General features: G+C 56.2%; 1 protein-coding gene across 2 annotated transcripts; it reads left to right on the top strand.

The window, feature by feature from the left end:
• The first annotated feature begins 382 nt into the window (after positions 1-382).
• Positions 383-18543, top strand: RGP1 (RGP1 homolog, RAB6A GEF complex partner 1). 2 transcript variants are annotated; one of them, XM_079994975.1, is made up of 8 exons: positions 383-573; positions 6581-6717; positions 7138-7221; positions 7880-8029; positions 8109-8279; positions 9613-9740; positions 9876-10053; positions 10678-18543. In XM_079994975.1, the coding sequence occupies exons 1-8, from the start codon at positions 458-460 to the stop codon at positions 10905-10907; spliced, it is 1194 nt and encodes a 397-aa protein (XP_079851101.1). In that variant the 5' UTR covers positions 383-457; the 3' UTR covers positions 10908-18543. The 2 variants fall into 2 exon arrangements, with proteins under 2 accessions (XP_079851101.1, XP_079851102.1); XM_079994976.1 differs by having other exon boundaries at positions 385-573; positions 8133-8279.
• Positions 18544-20228: the final 1685 nt, after the last annotated feature.

Here is a 20228-nt window from a genome sequence, read left to right as displayed (position 1 = left end):
CCGCGCCTCCGCCTCGCCGCGGCCAGCAACGGCCCGTCGCCTCCCGCCCCTTCGCCTCCCGCCCCGCCCCCTGGCCGGCCGGCCGCCCGACGGGGCGGAGCAGCCAGGGGAGCCGGCAACGGCAATGGCGTGGCGGGGGCGGAAGGAGCCGAGCTGGACCGAGGATGGTCCGCGGGCGGGGATCGCGGGAGCGGAGAGAGCCGAGCTGAGCCGAGGATGCTTCGGGGGCGGGGATCGCGGGAGCGGAAAGAGCCGAGCTGAGCCGAGGATGCTTCGGGGGCGGGGATCGCGGGAGCGGAGAGAGCCGAGCTGTGCCGAAGGCAGGCAGGGTGGGCGGGGCCTCCGGGCGGGCGCTTCCGAGGCCAGCCGAGCGGGGCCTGGGTGGGAGCCGGGCAGGTCCCCGGGGCGCTCTCCCCTCCCGGACGCCTGGGTCCCTCCCCCCCCCCCGCCGCCGGCCATGATCGAGGTGTCGGCGGCGCTGCTCCGCGGGGCGGTCTTCCTGGCCGGGGAGCCCCTCGAGTGCCTCGTCACGCTGCGCAACCCGCTGCCGCCCGACGCCACCTCCGCCTCCAGGTAGAGCCCGGCGGGGGGGGGAGGGCGGGGGAGGCTGCGGGGCCCGGGAAACGTCGGAACGGCGAGCGCCTGCATTTCCGCGTCGCTTCTGCCTTTTGCACGAGAAACGCGCAAAGCAACTGAGATGGGCAAGGCAGGAGCCGAAGGGCGCCTTCAACGGATGTCCTGGGCGCCACAACGGGATGTCTAGGGGCGCAGAAAATGAGGGAGCGGCAGCTAAACTATTATCTTCTTTTTTCACATGGTCTAGTCCAGACTTCTTCCTCACCCTCGGCCCTCCAGTTGTTTTTGGCCTACAACTCCCAGGATCCCTAGCTAGCAGGGCCAGTGGTCAGGGATGATGGGAATTGTAGTCTCAAAACATCAAAACCTTCCCCCAGCACCGGAATTACATATAAGCTGAACAAGCTCTAGCTCAGGGCCCCACTCTCTTGGGCACCCCCAAAAAAATTCAAGGGAAAAAACCTGGATGTACATTTCCAAAATATAAGATATAAAAAACAAATAGAATAAAACCTGCAAACAGCAACTGTGTTTTGTGTAAGCAATGAGCCCTGCCTGCTAGCCTGCTCCCTGAAATATCACTGGTTTGCTCCTTTCTATATAGAGGGTGCCGGCATTCTGCATGGACTGGTTGCAGGGCAACATGGGCAAATGGCTTGAGATACCTTTTCGGTCCATCAGTGACCATCTAGCATATATTCAGCACCAAAAACAGCAACAATTTGTTGTTGACAAAGGACAGCTGGGCAAAAAAAAGGGCCCCATGACCTTCAGGAGTTTAGGGCCTCATCAAACCTAAATCTGGCCCTGCCCACCCCCCCAATATTCTTAAGAGGGTCTCTTCTCCAGTCTTCGGAGAGTAGCTGGAAGTGGGGAGGCAGAAAAAGGTCCCCCTCTCCTTCCACTCTGCAGTTTTGATCTGAAATCTTAGGCCCAGTTTTGCACCCAGAGATCAGGAACTGCTCACGCGAAATTCCCTGCTGCTCAATGCGCCTCAAACAAGGGGAGTTTTGCAGGCAGCTGCCCACCGAGGCCAAAGGGCTCCTGTTTTGTGAAGCCTTTGCTTCTTCCTGGTTGATGGGCTTCTAGCCAATGGATGAAGCCGCCTCAATGATTGCCATTCAGGAAGGTGGATCCAGCCAATTAGGCAAAGAGAAGATGAGTGTGGAACGCCCATTATCTAGAGAAGGAACTTGTAATTTTCTGCTGGTTTTTGCTGGTAGAGAAATAGCAATGCAGTTTGGAGAGGGCCGGGACTGAGTGCAAATTCAGAAACAGAAACCAATTCAGTTCACACTCTTTTAAACTCTGAGCTTATTTCACCCCAAAGGAATGTTTTTCTGAGATTGTAAACATTTTAAAAAATTCTCTGCCAGTGCAGATCAAGTCCCATCATTGCAGGGCTGTGGCTGAGCGAGTGTGGATTACGCCAGCCTTGCAAGGAAATCCAGTGTAGGTATCCCAGTTTAGGGCAGGGCATGTCCAGTGTTGCCGTGTTGGCATTTTGGGGGGAGGGGGGGTGCAGAGTTGATTGCATCAGCAGTGCCATCCATAAAGGGCTTGCTGGGGGGGGGTGGGAGGCTCCCTGTGGGTTGAAAGAGCAACCTGGATGCTGGGCTGACTCACTGAGAAAGGGTGGATCAGAGAGGTGAGGGGTCCCCAGGGGTCCTCTAGTCCAACCCTCTGCAGGGCAAGTTTCTTAGTGGGCAGGTCTACCCGCCAGGCCTCACCACTGCTCAGCCACCACATTTTCCCGAAAGGGTAGGCCTGTCTTCTGATGCTAGTTAGGAGCGTTTGTGGGGAGTGTTGACACCCCCTTGAAAGCAGGGGCTGATATCCTCCTTGGGGCTTCCCAGAAGAGGCACTGTGAGCTCCGGCTGCTTGGAGCACTGGATGCTGGACTGGACAGATCCAGTACAGGGGTCTATTTCTTTAAAGGATGGGATCAGTGGGGGAGACCAGTGAGTCAAGTCAGGCCAGGCAGGGAGTTGGGGGTCTTGCTGGGCCTCGGCTCACTGACCGGATGCGCTGAGGTCCAGGGAGGCTCCTTGCCCCTCACAGCGGCTGTTTGGGAGCCGCGTGGACAACGGGGCCAACAGGACTCTGCGGCAGGGCTGGGGAGCAGCAGCCTTTGTGCTCTGTGGCCTCGGGGCTGTTTTCCTGAGCCTGGCGCCAGGCCTCCTCCGCAGGGTCGGCGCTGCCTCTTGTGCGAGAGGGAGGCTAAATAAATAAACATTAGAAAATTGTCCAGTGGCGCCTTCAAGACCAACTAAGTTTCTTCTGGGTCTAAGCTTTCGTGTGCATGCACACTTCTTCAGATGCACACGAAAGATTATAGACAGAACAAACTTAGTTGGTCTCGAAGGTGCTACTGGACAATTTTTCAGTTTATTTGGACTGCTTCAGACCAAGACGGCTGCCTGCCAGAATGGAGAGAGGGAGGCTGTTCTGGAGGCTGCCCCAGCAGCTGATGCAATGTTTGATGTAGCAATTGAGCAGTCACAGGTGAACCTGGGAGCAGGTAAGGACTTGAGGAGGTACAGTACTGTACAGATAAGTGCTGAGAGTACACAGAGATCCATAAAGGTTTCCCTGCCCAGTGCAGAGCAGCCAAGATGCTGCCGGCCCCTTCCCCCCCCCCCACTGGCTGTGCCAGCCTGGGCTCCATTTTCTGGCATTGCCACAGGCCTTTGAGGTTGCCATTCTGCTTGCTCCATGCCCATGCTGCTGAGGGGGGCAGAGGGGGGCTTGCAGCCCCTCAGCACTGTGGCCGGGGCTCCCTCAGGAGGAGGGGGTCCTCTGCAGGCTTCCTTTGGGTGGCCTTCGCCCAGCCGGCCTGCCCTGGAAGATGCTGGTCTCCTCAGAAAGGAGCTCCGTGGGTGTTTGGTTGAGTCCAGCCTCTGCGTGCCAGCTGGATTGGCAGCCCTCTGCTCCTGCTTTTGGCCTCAGGCCCTGACCTGCGATGGCTGCCTTCCTTGTCACCTGCCAGATCCACTCCGGCCAGCCTGGTTATGCGGTGAAACTGGCTTGACCTGTTTGGGCACTTTGCTGCTTGAGGTGCCCAAGTCCTCAGGCGGGGATTTGTTTTTCAGCCGGCTGGCCTGTGCAGGCTGTTGATGGGCTTTGCGGCTGCCACTCCTGCATCACAGGGGGTTGGACTAAATGACCCCTGGGATCCCTCCCAACTCTGTGTCTATAAGGTCTGTGTGGTGCAGAAAGGAGATGTCCAGCAAGGGAGGGCAGCAGGTTGGGTTTGGTGCACAGTAGAATAATAACAATAATCAGCCCCCCCCCCCAATCTGGCTGGGTTGCTCTCATGTGCTCCTGCTGCTTTTTCTCCTCCCAATCATCTGGAGCCGGCATGAACCGGGCAGCCATCTCCTGGAGCCTGAGGGTGGGGGCAGCCAAGTGTGGGAAGGGCTGGCCCAGACCCTCTTTGCTTCTGTCAATCTCCCGGGGCGCATCCTGGCCACCCCAAAGGGAGCAGCTGTGGCAGCCAAGTGGGTCTGCCTTCCCGGGGGTAGTTCTGGCTTGGTGTGGCATTGCAAAACCCTCCTTCGGCGGCCTCTCGGGACCCCCGCCTTTCCCCCACTTCCGTTTGATGCAGAAATGGTTGTTTTATTTACGGTGTTTTTATTCTGATCTTTTGGTCAGAAAGACCTTCAGAGTGGCTAATGGCAAAGTAATTAAAAAGCAGCTCATAGCAGCAAGACAAGGACCCCCAGTGGCCATGGGGGGGGGGTCACTGGCAGAGTGTGGAAGGGAGGAGAAGCAGACTTTTGGAGTTTCTGGTCCATGTTCTCCAATATCTGCCAGCCTCTGCTTCCACTTAGCCTGTGTGCGGCTGGGGTGCCTATGGCCAGGCCCATTTTCGGTGAGAGGCCATGGCTGGCACCCCAGGCCAGACACTCCCCGTTTCTGCCTCTGCTGGAGCCTCCTTTGTGAGGGGGGCCTCCAGGCGCACCCCCAGGTGAGGAACCAGGTGCTGATGGTTTCAAGGCAGGCTGTGAGGTGGAATCCAACCGTGGTCTCCCTGGTGGGTGACTTGTGCTGGGAGATGGACAGTGGGAAGGGGACACCCCCCCCCCCCCGTTCTCCTGGACCTCTCAGCGGCTGGGACCAGCTTGGCGCAGTGCCAGGGGGGCTCTGGGGCTGCCTGGTGAGCGCTGCACCCCATAGTCGCCTGGCAGAGCAATTTCGTGGCTCTCTGCTCACTCAGGAGTGCCACAAGCTTCCTTCCTCTCTCCTGCGCTGCGGAACGTTTCTGTGAAAACGCTCCCATCTTTGAGCCTCTATGTGGAAGGAAACAGAAGGGGACGTGAAAAGGAAAGAACTTTCCACCTCTTTACTGCAGCCCCCAGGGCTGTGTTTTCGAATCCTGGAAGACCTTTAATCTTGATAATTTCGATTGCTGGCATTCCAGGGTTTGGCAAGTTGCCCTTCTTGAAAAGCGTGCAGCTTGAATGACTGGTTTTTTATATAGCTTTATGTCAGAGCTGCCTCCAGGTCCCAGCTCACAGAGGACCAACGCTAGGCTGTAGTTATGTACAAAAGTCTTTATTGAGATTCAGTCTCCATTTTAAAGCCGCAGCGTGCAGCTCTACGTCCCGACCTTAGACCGGCGAAGTCCTGTCTGAGTCTCCTCCCCCTCCACACCAGTTTAAGACTCTCGCTTTGCTCCACCTCTTCCACCTTTTCCATACAAAAATTGAGGCACACAAGTCACCCATTGCCACCTGTAGAAGCTAATTTCTGGCTCATTTAAGACCATATTGAACCTTTAATCTGAATAACGCTGCAGCTTTACAGCCAGAGAATACTCTCATTTTTATAACAAATTGTAAAGGGGACCCTTGTATGAGTTAATACTTTATTATCCCTTTGGAGCTGTCCTCTGTTTTTGTACTTATGCCCTTCTGGGCTGTGACGTTTTATGGTTTGGAGTCCTGATTCTTTGGGTTATTGGTCAAATTTGCACTTTCTTTTGTTAATAAATATTAGAAGTCCTGGAAAGTGTTAGACAGAGGGGCTGGCGTGCCAAGTGATCTTGTCCTCCACCATCAGGAATTTTTGGAGCATTGTTTTCCAAGCATGCTTCTGGGATCATCCCCTCAAGGCTCCCCAAAAATATTCCCAGAGCCCCGCCAGGGCATATTTCCTCTCCCTCCCCCCCCCCCGGCCAGCCGGTCACCTCCACTCCTGGCTTGAGCCCCATTTATTCTTGAGGGGCATCTTGTGGCCTCAGACCCTTCATGGCTTTTGAAACCTGCCCGGGTTTGTGAGTTTTGTGGCAGCAGAAGCAGTGGCCAGGGGGCGATCTAGATAGTTAGGTTCCTCATCACAAGGTTTGTGTTGTTTTCCTACCTGGTGTGTGGTGCTGGGAAGGGAGGAAGAGGGGCTGGGGTTCCTCCAGACACCACAGGAACATGGTCTGGGGGGTCCTCTACCCCCAAGAGGTCTGGAAAGCGTGGGGTTCCAGCTTGCAAGCCTTTTTCAGGTGCCAGAGCATGCAGCTTCGCCACTGAGAGCAGGTGGAACCTTTCTGGAAAATCTGAAAGAACTGATGGGACGGAATGGGGGAAACACACACGCACCCCTGAGCTGGGACGTCTTTCAGGCTGCGTTTGCCCTCTCTCATCACGGAGGAGAGGGCCATCGATGTCTCCTAGTCAGAACGGCTGTGTGCTGCCTCTCTTGTTAGAGGCAGCAACGCTTCTGAATCCCAGATGCTGGAAACCAAATCGTAGACTCCTGGAATCATAGAGTAGAAAGGGCCCCCCGAGGGCCATCTAGTCCAGCCTCCTGCTCAAGCATCCAGGAGGGGAGGGAGTTTCTGTTCTGCTCCAATCTTCTTTGTGGGTTTCCCATCCTAGGCACCTGGCTGGACTGGGTGGGCCTGATCCAGCTGCAGGCTCTCCTCACGTTCATGGGCCTTCTTTCCCTGGGTCTCTGCTCCGTCTCCCTCACGGCCTGTCCCTCTCTCTCTCTCTCCCCCCCCCCCCAGTGAAATGCTGGCCTGGGCCAGTGCTCAGATCCACTGCCAGTTCCACGCCAGCGAGAGCCGGGTGGCTCTGCCCCCTTCGGAAGACAGCCGGCACGACGTCCAGGCTGAGAACGAGACGGTTTTTGTCCCCAACAGAGGTGAGCCTGAGCTCCTTCCAGAGAGGTTCCTTCCTTGGCCTGAAAGAGGGGCAGGGCAGGGAGTGTCACTTGGGGGCCGGTGGCAAGAAGGCAGGAGAGCCTGCCAGGGTGGCAGGGGGACGACGGGTAGCCCTGGCTGTGAGTCTGTGCCCATGGCCCCTTTTGGTACCAGTGTGGTGTAGTGGTTAAGAGCGGTAGATTCGTAATCTGGTGAACCGGGTTCGCTTCCCCTCTCCTCCACATGCAGCTGCGGGGTGACCTTGGGCCAGTCACACTTCTCAGCCCCACTCACCTCACAGAGTGTTTGTTGTGGGGGAGGAAGGGAAAGGAGATTGTGAACCGCTTTGAGACTCCTTCGGGTAGTGATCAAGTGGGATATCAAATCCAAACTCTTCTTCTTCTTCTTCTTTTGCCTTGCAGGGGAGCGGGGCCACTGCATCCTGTCCACCCCCCCAAAGATCCTCTTCTGTGACTTGCGACTGGATCCAGGAGAGTCCAAAACCTGTGAGTAGCCCCTTCTCACCCTTCTGCCTTGCCCCCCACCCTAGGGGAGGGGTGCTGGGGAGCCCCAAGGCTTGGCTGGCGGAGGCGAGGGATGACCTCTCTTGTGGGGAAGGGCTCTGGGCTCCCCACACACCAGCCCCACTTTCCCACTTCCATTGCCGCCCAGAGATGATCTGGAAGGGCAAGCCAGGCAGTGGGGCTGAGAGCCCTGGGGGGAGGCCAGGGCAGCCCCAGCCCCACCTGAACCTGCATTGCGTCACTGGCTTTTCTGCCCCAGCCTGCCTGCTGCCCCCCAAAGCAAAACCCAGCCTCTGCCTGGTTGAGAGTCTCTAAAAAGGTGGGGAAGGGGCATGTGGAAGACGCCCCCCAGCTTGCTCAGATCTGCCCCCCGCTTTTCAGGCCGAGGGTGTTGGGGGGCTTGCTCAAGGATCCTGGGGGACATGGATGCAGCAAGGGCCCTGCGCTGTGAACTGGGCCCTTTTGGAGTAAGAATAAGAATTGAAAGGGACCCCCATGGGTCATCCATCCCACCCCGCTACAGCACAAGGCTTTTTCATTTGCTCTGCTTCTACTCCTGCTGGCTGCCCCGTCCCACCCAGCCATGGGAGGCTAAGCCCTTGGCGGTGAGACCCAAGGCTCATGGCCCCCCTTTCCCCAGACTCATACTGCGAGACGCTGCCGGTGGACGGCCCCCCCTCCTTCCGGGGGCAGGCGGTCAAGTACGTCTACAAGCTGACCATCGGCTGCCAGAGGGTCAACTCACCCATCAAGCTCCTTCGCGTCCCCTTCCGGGTGCTGGTGCTGCATGGTAAGGCCGGGGGGGGGGGGTCCCTGTGCAGACCGGATGGGGGGGAGGACATCTTGACACCCCCCCCCCGGCAAAACAGCTCATGCTGCCTCTCCCTCCGCAGGACTGAAGGACTACCAGTGCCCCCAGGACGAGGCCGTGGCCCCCTCCAACCCCTTCCTGGAGGAGGAGGAGGGGGCCAAGAAGGATTCCCGGCTGGCCGACTTGGCCACCGAGCTGCTGATGGCGGCCACCTCCAGAAGGAGCCTCCGTAAGTCGCCTCAACACCCCCCCCCCCCAGTTCACTGGCTCTCCTGCCCCACTGCCCTGGGAGAGAAAGTCATTTGTCAAAAAAAGAAATATAGGAAGAGCAGCATGAATAAACTCAATTAGACGTGGTAATTTAAGGGTCTCCCCGAATGAGGGAAATGACCCTGTTCAAGGATCCTGTCGATGGAGTTGGATACATGCTCAGCATCTTTGAAGATCTATCTGCTTACTTCAAAGCCCAAAGAGAAAATGAGCAGAGCCTCTTCCAAGCTCAATACAATGGAATAAAATCTCTCCTGCCCTGAAAATAAAGTTGAGAAATGGTAAAAAAGAAAGAAAGAAAAGCTATTTGCCATGTGACCAGGGTGGAGTTGAATGAAATCTTATCAATTTAAATCAAATTGATTTCAATCATGATTTCAATCACTAGTCAGGAAGACGTGGTTTCAATCCTTTCTTTACAGAAAGACTCATTCCTGCTGGTATAATCATAATATTTACAACCAGATGAAGGTTTCCTTTTCAGAATAATAAATTTTCAGAGTAGTTTTTACAGTTATATAAAAAGTTACTGATTAGGTAGACAGATAATTATGAAATTATTGTGAGGTTTAATAAGTTGACTGATTATAATTGGACAACTTTCCTGCTGTACTTTATTGGAAGGAGAAAATAATTTCCTTAATAACAATTCATTTAACTAAAACAATAACATTATAGCATATGTATCCATGTTTGTTAACTGATGTGGTTAAACAATTTAAAAAAAAAACTTAGAGTGAGTTTTGGCACACATGAAAAACTTAAAACAAATCCTTATTTCCTGATGAATAGCTTTTGGACTATAATATAACTTAAATAGAAAGCTATATTTAGAAAGACTTTTCCTCAGAAAGCATTTTATTTTAAAAATCCAATTTAAATTTTTTAAAAATCCAATTTAAATTATTATTTTTTAAATCATTGATTTTTATCCACCCTGCATGTGACTCCTGGAACTTAGGTTATGGGCACAAAAAGAGAAAGTCTAGTCGCCAGGTTGCCCTTAATACAAGGGAGACTTGGAAAGTTCTTCCTGATACTTCGCTGGAATCTCCTTTGCACCTTGCATCCTCTTGTCTGGGCCTCCCCTTTGGAGCAGCAGAAAAGGAGCCGGCTCCTTCTTCCGTGTGGCTTAAGGTGCCCATCATGCCACGGGGCACAGTGCCTCATTCAGCCACCGCACAAGAGGCTGGTTTTCACTGGGCGGGGGGAGTGCAGCTGTGTTCAATTCCAGGTGGGGGCACACCTTTTTCTCTCCCCCCCCCCAACTAAGTCCCCCCCTTTGCTCCCAGACTTGTACAACATCAGCAATTCCCGCGGCAAAGTGGGCACCTTCTGCATCTTCAAGGCCGTCTACAAGATTGGTGAAGACATTGTGGGCACCTTCAACTTCTCTGAAGGGGACATCCCATGCCTGCAGGTGAGGGCCGGGGGGGGGGGGTTCCCTCCAGGACGCTCTGCGGAAGGAGCGGGGTGGGCGAGTCGAGGGTGTGGGGGGATGCCAGTCAGGAGCTCATCCGGCCTCTGGGCTTGCCCTCTGCTCTCTGGCTGCTAGTACCTGGTGAGCCTTCAGACGGAGGAGCGGATCCAGGAGGCTTTCCAGCACCGGCGCGGGCAGCCCGTCTCCTACAGCACCCATGCCCGCCACCAGGAGTCCTGCTTGCACACCTCGCGCACCAGCTTCAGCCTGCCCATCCCGCTCAGCTCTGCCCCAGGGTTCAGCACCAACATTGGTGAGTCCTTCCAGTTCCCAGGAGGGAGGGGCCGGGCAGCTTCCGGGGCGGGGGGGCGATTGCTTTGCAGGCAGAAGGGGCATGGGTGGGTCAACCTTTTGCACCAAACTGCCGAGAGCTGCTGCCAGTCAGTGCCCAGTGGGCAAAGTTGGGCAGCCCAGTATGCCAGCTCTGAGGCTGGTTCCTGTGTCCCTAAGCCAGAGGGAGCTGCTACTGGAAGCCCCTCTTTAACCCCCTCCCTGTTCCAGCCACAAGCTGGCACTCTCCTGGCACCCCTGAACTGCAGAGAGCTGCTGCCAGTCAGTGCCCAGTGGGCAAAGCTGGGCAGGCCAGTACGCCAGCTCTGAGGCTAGTTCCTTTGCCCCCCCAACCAGCCACAAGCTGGCATTCTCTTGGCACCCTTGACCCATGGGCACCCCCTCCTCTCTGCCCCTTGGCTGGCTCTCACCCACTGACAGAGGGAGCCCCCCAGGTGTTCTCCCTTCCCTTGGTTTGAACAGAAGGGGGTCCTTGCTGGCCCCAAACACCTCCCTGCTGCTGTGGGGTGGGGGATGAGTGGGGGGGCTGTTATTCAGCGGGAGCAGCCCAGAGCGCCTCTGCTGATGCCCCCCCCCCTCTTTGCAGTGTCCCTGAAGTGGCGTCTGCACTTTGAGTTTGTGACGTCCCGCGAGGCGTCGCAGCGGCAGGCCCCCCCAGAGGGCCCCCCCTCGGAAGAAGCCTCCCGGTGGTCGGGGGTGGAGCAGATGGACGTGGACACCTTCAGCTGGGACCTGCCCATCAAGGTCTTGCCCACCAACCCGCTCCTGGCCTCCTCCGTCTCCCAGGTCCCTGGCGCCAACTCCCTCACCATCTGAGGGCTCCTCTGCGTGGCTGAGTGTCCTGTTCCTCCGTGTGGCCTCAGAGAGGCATGATCCTGATTGGGGGGGGGCTTTGGCTGGAAGGTCTGGGGTGCAAGCAGGGGGGGGGCTCTTCAGCTGGGCTCCCTCCCTCTCCCTGCCCCACTCCCCGTCTGGCGTGTGAATTTCTCCCGTGGAGAAGGGGGCGCTGCCTCCAACCTGCCCTTGTCCTTTTTTCCAGAGTGTCGGGGGGGGGCTGTTGCAAACCATGGGGGTCACTGTGGTGAAAAGCTGGAGGGGCTTTCCAGCTTCATCTCCCCCAATGCTGTGTTTTGTGTCTGTTGGTTAATAAAAATCTACTGAAATGGCTGCCCCCCCCCATACTCTGCAGGTGCCATCCTTTGCCCAGGAGGGTGGGGGCCACGGGAGACCCTTCCCCTCCTGCCCATGTCCCCCCCCCCCCGAAATCCACGGCACCAGAGCCTTTCTGCTGTTTCATGGGGTGTTTATTTGAAGAGTCAGACATGCTCTCTCTACGCCCTAAGGAAGAGCTTTGGCTGCGGATCGCGCCCATCTCTGGGTCAGGCCCAGCCCTCTTCCCTCATGGCACCCCCCCCCCCCCCCCGCACAGAGTGGTCTGGACCCCTAGTTCTCTTTAGTGGTTCCCTTTAGTGGGGTTTTTTGGGGGGTGGGGAGCTTTGGCTGCTTAACAGAGGAGCCAGCAGACTGGGGTGGGGGGGGAGAGAAGAAGCTGGAAATGGGGGGCAGCAGCCCAGGACATCCACACCCGCTGCCCACCCCATTTTGGATATATTTGGGGATAAAAGCAGGCCCAATGTCTGCAGGGGTGGGGAGCCAGCCAGACTCCAATTTCTGGGGGAATTCATGGCAAAGGTGTCTGATCAGGAGAGGGTCCGGGTGCTGGCACCCTCCCCGCTTGGCATCTGGAGGAGGTAAGGGGCAAGGAAGCGGGCAGGGATGGGCAGTAAGCAAAGCTGGGGGGAGTTCTTGCTCTACAGGTGCAGGACCCTCTTTCTTTCTTTCTTTCTTTCTGGGTGCCTCTGGCGCTGCTTCTGCACCCCCCTTCAGCGCTTCGCTTCCAGGCTCTTCCTCCCCAGCCGGGCCTTGGCCCCCCCTCGGCTGCCGGGCTGCTCCTCAGGGGCCTGGCCTGACCCCCAGCCGGGCTCCAGGTTGTTCACGCAGGGCAGCCTCGGCCTGCCTTTCTGCACCAGCGAGATCTTGCAGGCCCGGGAGTCGTAGCGCGCTTCGCACCAGGCGGGGAAGTCGACCGGAGGCTGCATCCTGCGAGGAGGAGGGGGGCAATAAGAACATGGGGAGAGGCTGCCGGATCAGGCCCATCCAGTCCAGTGGCTCTTGAGCTTCTCAGAGCAAAAGCATCCCCCCAGCCTACTCCCCCCCCCCATGGCACTGTGGGCCTGATCCAGGCTCCCTGCAGCCACTGGGTGCTGAGGAGGCCCCAATCCTCCTGCTTTCAGCCATGCAGCTCCCCTCCTTGGGGTGGTTGATGTGGGTGGGGGGGACTCTGGGCCCCACAATACCCTGTGGCTGATTTATAGGGTGTTGCTGGGCCCTGGGGGGGGGGACTTGTCAGGGAGCGAGGAGAAGGAGGCATCTCTCCCAGACACCCGACTGCCTCTCGGCTTGATCCTGCCATCCCTGCAAGGAGCTGAGCTGGGGCTGTGAAGGTCTCCCCCCCCCAACTTTGCACCTGCTAGGCTGGGCATGGGGGGGCATGGGGCTGGCTCTGTTCCTCCAGTGTGACCAGCGGGAGAGGATTCGAACTCGGCCCTCCCTGGCCCTCTAAGCGGCTGGGCCAGGCGGGTCCCCTCCCCACTCAGAAACAGGGGTCAGACTTCACCCCTCCTTGGGCAGGTGAGCCCCTCAAAGAAGTGTAGAGTTGGGAGGGACCACGAGGGCCATCCAGTCCAACCCCCTTCAGTGCAGAATTTCTTTTGCCCATCGTGGGGCAAATCTTTCGCCCCGAGTTGAAGAGTCTCATGTGCTGCTAGACTCTGCATTTCCTCACATCCCGGGCTCAAATCTGCTCAGACAGCATCACCGGGTCCCAATCCCTGACTTTTGCTTGCCTCTCCCTACTCTTTCCTGTGTCCCAGAAATGACCCCTTTGCCCAGCCTTGGCCCCGGGTGCCGCGATGCCAGCAGAGCCTGGAGAAAGGATGCCTCAGGGGCCAGGACCCCATTTTCACCCTTGGGTGGCCACTTCCAGGTGCCTCACCTGCCCAGACCCCTTCCAGGTGTGGCGCCCTCTGGGAGCTGCTACTTGGGAGGGGGGTCTCCTTGCGTTTCCCCTCCCTGCTCATTGCAGCCCACATGCACCCCCCTGGCCCAACTCACATGTCGCAGCAGCCCACGCCGAGGGGGTCCAGGCAGAAGCACTTGGAGCAGTTGGCATCCTGCCAGGACTCTCCGGGGCCAAAGTGCTTCTCCTTGTAGAGGCAGGGGGCTGGAAGGAAGGAGGGAGGGCGGTCAGGGAGGAGGGCTGGCGCCGGATCTGGCCCTCGGCTCTGCCAGCTGCCTTCTCAGCCAGATCCCGGCCAAGCGGGGAGCCCTGGGTGCTCTTGGGCCACCGCCAGTCTCTTCCTGCCTCTCTAGAATCAGGCTTGTAGGGTGGCAAGGGAAACCCAGAGATCATCCAGCCCAACCCTCTCGGCTGAAGGAACCCTGACCTCTGCTTCAAAACCTCCATCCTCCAGGGGAGCCCCTTCTTCCTGTCACAAGGGTCTTCCTAAGGTCAAGCATGAATCTGCTCCTTTGCCACGTGAAGATTGATTTATTTAAAATATATATATTTTTAATTAAATTTTGCAGTTTTATATTCATCACTGTAACATTGTTCACAAAAAGAAAAGACAACATCCCCAGATACAACCCCTCCCCCCCCCCAACCTTCCCCTTCTGGTTTCTTGCATATTTACTTCTTCTACTTGTTTAATTTTCTTTTAATATAGCTTTCTTAAAATAAAAATAAAATGTTACTATATTCTTATTATACCTTGATTGTTCTCTAATTGCCTCTAGATTCTTTCAGTTATTACCATACATTCTCTACCTTGATTTTGTTGATTGTAAGTGCTTCCTACTCAAACCCTGCTAGTCAGTCCACTTCTTTGCAATATTTCTGTACATTTGAAGATTTGTGCTAGCCTTGGGTAGCCTCAAGGCTGCGTAGCCCAAGGGCGCCTGATGGCCGTTCCTGAGCTTCCAGTCTCTCAAGGCCAGTCACATGGAGCAAGATTGTTTTCTCCTGTGCTAGATGGTAGGACTCGAACCCAAGTTACCCGAAAGGAAATTCTGACTCAACATCAGGGGAGACTTTCTGGTGGCAAGAGCTGTTTGATAGTGGAACAGACAAGGGACTCTCCTTCCTTGGAGGTTCTTGAGCAGAGCTTGGGTGACCCTCTGCCACGGACGCTTTCGTTGAGATTCCTGCACTGCAGAGGGGTTGGACTGGATGACCTTTGGGGTCACTCCAACTCCACAATTCTTTGTTGTCCCTCCCCTTGGCCCCCCGCCTGTTTCCCCCACGGCCGCCTCACCTTGCGCATGGAAGTAGCAAAGGGCCCTTGCTCCTGGCAGGTGGAGCAGGAGCGCCAGGAGCAGGCAGCCCCTCAGGGGGGCCCAGAATGCCGCCGCTGCCCCCAGCCTCGCCTTCGCGGCCATCGTGGGGCTTCCCGTGAGTCTCTGGGTTCTGGGGGAGGCTGCTTCTCCTCCTGCCTCGGTCTCCCTGCGGAATGTCTGCCCCACAGGAGCTTATAAAGGGGAGCTTTATGGGCCTGGCCTCCGGCTGACTCTCCCTGGCAAAGTGGCAAAGCTCATTTCCTGGTCGGAGGCACGAAAACAAGAGGTGGGACGGGGATTTTTTAACAAGCTGCAAAAAGCTGATTCATGCCCTCCGGGAAGGCCTCCAGTTGGGAGCCCCAGAGGGGGTGCCCTGCGGGGCATCGAGGTAACACTCCTGCGACACCTCCACCCCCCGGGGGAAGAAGCCAGCCAGGCCACCCTCCTCCTGGTGGGGACGTAAGGAGAGCCTGCAGCTGGATCAGGGCCATTGCCCACCTCACCCAGCATCCTCTTCTCCCAGTGGCCAACCAGATGCCCATCGTGGGAAGGCCACCAGCAGGATTCATGCGCAAGAGCCACGCTCCCCCCTCCTGCCATTTGCAGCAGCCTCGCTTCCTCCTCTGAGACCCCTGCGCATGGGATGCAGATGCGCACAGCTGCACATCACCTCTGAGGAAGCCAGCGCCCACGGGCACAGAGGGGCATGAATCCTGGGCCAGGCGTTGGGCTGGTTAGCGTTCTGCAGCCTTTGAAATGTGCACAGGAGGGAGGACATTGGCCCGTATTGCTTATGTTTTATTACATATCTTGTGTTTTCATTTTGTATTTTTAGTTGTGAACTGCCCTGTGATCTGATGGTGGTATACAAATTTACTAAATAAAATAATAGTAGGTTTTTGGGGGGACAGCGCATGGAATCCAGCCCAGAACCAAACTGAGGGCCAGCAAAGGACTCTCAATGCTGCCCCCATTAAGAGCCACCATGTCTGCTTCCCTTCTATCCTGATGACAATAGTTGGCGGCTCATTCCAGTTCCTTTTGAGAAGTAAGAGCCATTTGACAGTGGAACAGACTCCCACTGGAGGTGGGGGCCTCTCCTTCCTTGAACCCAGAACCCAACACAATGTTTTTACGGCCAGAATTTCTTGGCTGTGCCCTTTTGGCGGGGTGCGGTGTGGCAACTCTGTTGGGGTTCCTCTTGGCTCCTCTCTTCCCACCCTCTCCCTGCCTGGCGGCCCTCTCCTCGCCTGGCACCTTGCCTGCCCCCTCCTCCCTATCTCTCTGCCCCATAGCATCACCCAGGCCCCTCCTGGACCCCTTTTTCCACTGCACATCCCAGTGGCCAAGCCTCTGCCACAGCAATGGCAGCAAGAGGGTGGGGCAACCCCCCCTTAGGGAATTTAATGCCAGAGGACGAGGTGGGCTTCCCTACCCCATCGCACGATTACAGAAGGCCTTGAGGGCCGCTCCTCTGGCAGGTCTGAGCTGCTGGGAGAAAGTCTCCCCCCAGCTCTCTTGCAGCCCCATCTGTCCCATGTGCCACTCTCTGATCTCTGCAGGCAGCCTTTGAAAAAGGCAAGGGCCCTGGGTGGGCATCCTGGCACCCACCAAGGGGAGAGGGTTCAGCACCCTGGGCAAGGGGGCATTGCAGCTCCCAGCAGGAGGGCAAACCTCTGTTCGACCCCCAGGGCCAAGCTGGCAGCTGCCGCGCAGGAAGCAAACAGGATGCAGGATTCCGGCTGGCAGCGGGCACTGCCAGGAGATCCCCATGCCAAGGCAGTACTGCCAGTGCTGTTTTAGGCATGGAAGGGGCTTGGCCCCGGAGCCCAACATCTCGGGGTGTTTTCTCTGCAAACACCAGCAGCTTCCAAGAACCGCTCGCTTTGGGGCTGGGCTGGGCGGCTTCCAAGGGCCCACCTGGGCCAAGAGCAAAGTCCCAAGACTCTGCCCCCAGGCCAGTGGGGGGGAGGCCTCCCTGGGTGCCCTTCTCCTCGCCCCAACAGCTGGGAGCAGCAGCTCCCTGGGGAGTCAGCTGGGCCAGGCTCCAGCTCTGCCAAGGGTGGCCGGAAGGGAGCAGGCAAGCGCCATGCGGCTCCAAAGGCGACCACAGAGACTGAGGCCACGAAGACTTTTCTGACTGTCCCCCGAGGCTGCTGCCTTTGGGCTCCCTGAGAGGCAGTGTGGGGTGAGGAGTCCGGCTTGGCAAACTCTTGAGAGGCAATGGGGGAGTCTCATGAGACAACAAGAACACAGGAAGAGCTTGGTTGCTGGATCAGGCCAAAGGGTCCCCATCCCGTCCTGCACCCCAGTCTCACAGTGGCCACTCAGATGCCTCTTCTGAGAAGTCCTCAGGCCAGACCGGAGGCCCAGCTGTGCCCTCTCATCCTGCGGTTTCCAGCAGCCCCTGAGATTCCAACACTGCCACCTAAAGGCCTCCCATGTTGCACCCCTTTTCAAAGCCTAGGGGGACGGGTTCTGGTCATTTTGGGGTGCCTGATATGCCTTCTGGTCAAACTGGCCACCAGAGTCAAAAGTGGATTGGTAGGATTTTTTTTTTAAAGTTTTTATTTAATATTTGAAGAACTAGCAAACAAATTTAACAAGATACAACTTGACGGTTGTTCCATCAATGTTGAAAATGTTCCCAGTGAGTTCCAAAGGAGCCTTAAGATGTCTAGCATAATGAAGCATTACAATTTCACAAGTGTTGGTGCTGACCTTTACAGCCCTAAAAGGCTTGGGTCCAGTAGGAGTGTCTCCACCCCCACCGTTCTGTCCGGACACTGAGGTTCAGTGCCGAGGGCCTTCTTAGTGGTGGCACCCGCCCTGTGGAACGCCGTCCCATCAGATGTCAAGGAAATAAAGAACTACACAATTTTGGGGAGACATCTGAAGGCAGCCCTGTATGGGGAGGTTTTTAATTTTAATTATGCTTTTATATTTGTTGGAAGCCATCCACAGTGGCTGTGGCAAGCCAGTCAGATGGGCAGCATATAAATTATTACTGTTACTGTTATTGTTATCCAATAGCCCTCTCCTCTATGAATGTGTCCCATCTTCTGTTGAACTGCGACAAAGTCATCTAGGTTGGTGCCTCCTGCATAAGTGGGTTATGATGATGATGATGATGATGATAATAATAATAATAATAATAATAATAATAATAATAATAATATACCACCCTTCATCCATAGTAACAAAACAAAAGACCCAATATCAACCCCCCAATTCTAAAAGGCCATAGAATTCCCTGGTATAACTATTTCTCCTCTGCCTGAGATGCCTCCCTCTTTGTGAGTGCACTGTGCTTTTCAGAGCAGCCTGGCACCCATGCCCATTCCCTTTCCGCTCCCTGCGACCCTCTGCTTGGAAGCTGGTCCTCTGCCAGGGCTGTGCCCTCCTTGCCCCTCTGGCCAGGGCCTTTGCCCTCTTCCAGAGAACGGTGGGACGTGACAGGAAAGACCCCGGGAGTTCAGGGCCAGGGGCTCTGGCACCGGCTGCCCAGGCAGGAAAATAGCCGCCTCCGCGTGTCAGGAGGGGCGAGCGGTTGGCACCCCATAAATCCTCTCCGGCAGGTGCTTTGCAGGCTCTGCGAGGAAATGAGTGCATGGTGGTGTTTCCTGTGTGGTGACTCAGAAAGAGTCCCGGGAGAGCGCCTCTCCTTCCCGGCCGGGGAGGGGGCTCCAGGAAAGTGCCACTCACCTGGCAGAGGGGGGTGCCCCTGGGAAGTGGGGGGGGGATTATTACTAGAGCAGTCAAGTACAACCTTTTCCTGTTGCCTGGAATGGACACCCAGGGGAAGGTGACTCTGGAGCGTCCTCCTCTTGTGTGTGACCAGGTCGATGGGCACGACCCTGGCTGACCACATCAAAGGGCTGCGCACACAACCATCTCTCTCTCCGACTCTGGGACTCTCCTGGCTCTTAGCCAGCGCATAGGATGGAGCCCACAAGCAGAAAGTCTGAGGTGTAGCTCACACAAGATAAAGCCTGCCTTCAGATTCCTGCTGTGAACTGAATGTGAATAAAACTCTATTCTTCCTTTTAAAGAAGGCTGTGTTGTTCTGTTATTATTTTAAGAGGAAAATAAAAGGGGAAACCTGCAAGGAACAAGCCAGACTGGATTGCTTAATTAAAGGATTCTAATGAATCATCAACTTGGTTCCAATAGGTTTACAATATTACAATAATCTTTATTCTCAGGTGGCTAGTCCTAGTCTTTATAACCCTGGACCTTCTTCCAGAAGGCAGAAGCTGAAAGAGATCATTTCCAGGGTGCGCACTATCCTGCGCTATCTCTGCAGCTTTCTTCCGGCACCTGGAAGCATAGATTTGATCCAAGGTGGAAAGAGTGCACCCAATTATTCTCTCCGCAGTCTTTACAACCCTGGACAGCATTGTTTTTCCCCTGACCGTGCAGCTCCCAAACCACACACACAGACCATAAGTTAATGCACTCTCAACAGTACAATGGTAAATGCCATCAACAGGTCCTTTGAGAGATTGCAAAGGGAATGTGCTCTGCTGTTTATCCACTAGAGTGAGCGAGGAGGGGTCATATCAAAGCAACATTCCCACAGGAAGGAGCGGAGGGGTGCTTTGGGTGCAGCAGCAAGAGCACCCCCACCTGGAGAGATGGAGCCTGGCAGGGGAGAGGACACCAGCACAGCCTCACTGGGGTCCTTTCCAGCAACCCCCACAAGGCTTAATTTCAAACATGGGTGCTTGACCCTCCAAGTCGCAGCCTCTGGCCTAACTTTAAAGAGACATCCTGAGCAGATGCCATTTCTAGGTGTGCCCCTGAGATACCTGTGGGGCTTCCCGCCCCCCTCCAGTCCTAGCAAGGCAGTGTGCCCACCCCCTTCTCTCTGGGAAGGAGCCCCCCCTCCAGAATAGAGCACCTGCAGAAGGCCCAGGTTCCATCCCTGAAGGCACCTCCAGGTGGGGGATGGTGAGGCTGCTCTGAAATCCTGGAGAGTCATTGCTGCCGGTCAGTGTAGACAATACTGGGCTCAGTGGACCAGGGGTCTGAGTAAGGCCCCTTCTTACCTGTGCATCTGCCTGCCTGTGTGGAGGAAGGCAGGTGGGGAGTGTTCCTGAAGAGGGCAGCAACTTGTCCTACCTGCAGAGCAGCCCCCTGCCAAACAGCTTCTTGGTTTGGGAGGGGGCCCCAGTTCAAACCTGCTCTCTTGGGGCTGGGGGAGCAGTGAGCTCCAGCCCCTCTTCCTCCCCCCCCCCCCCATCTCCCAGTCCCTGATATTTTTCCTGGCACAGATATTGAGAAGCGGAAGGGGCTCCCGCAGGTTGGCCCAAAACCCCCGGAGAAGAATGTTCCAGAAACTCCAGGAAACATCTGGCCTGGTGGGTGGTGTTGATGCATCACAGCTAACCTGGAGCCCACGCACTCCTGCGCATTCTGCTGAAGCAGATTTCCACTGACTGCTCGGTGGTGCTCTGGTATTTTTCAGGTCCTACCCCTGAGAGGGAGGGTGGTTTGAAGCACAGAGAGTGCTGAATCTGCAAAACGGATCCTTTGCATCCCCTGGCAGCTGCTCCCTCCTCCTTCTCACAGAATCATAGATTTGGAAGGGACCCAAGAGGCCATCTAGTCCAACCCCCTGCAATGCAGAATCTCAACTCAATCTCCTGCTGCTGCCGCCCTTTGCCTCTAGCTCAGCCTTTCTCAACCTGTGGGCCCCCAGATGTTGTTGAACTACAATTCCCATCACCCCTGGCT

Source organism: Podarcis cretensis, assembly GCF_951804945.1.
Source record: "Podarcis cretensis genome assembly, chromosome: 11".
NCBI lineage: Eukaryota > Metazoa > Chordata > Lepidosauria > Squamata > Lacertidae > Podarcis > Podarcis cretensis.
Note: the sequence above shows the minus strand (reverse complement) of the source record. Positions and strands in the feature narration are given on the sequence as shown.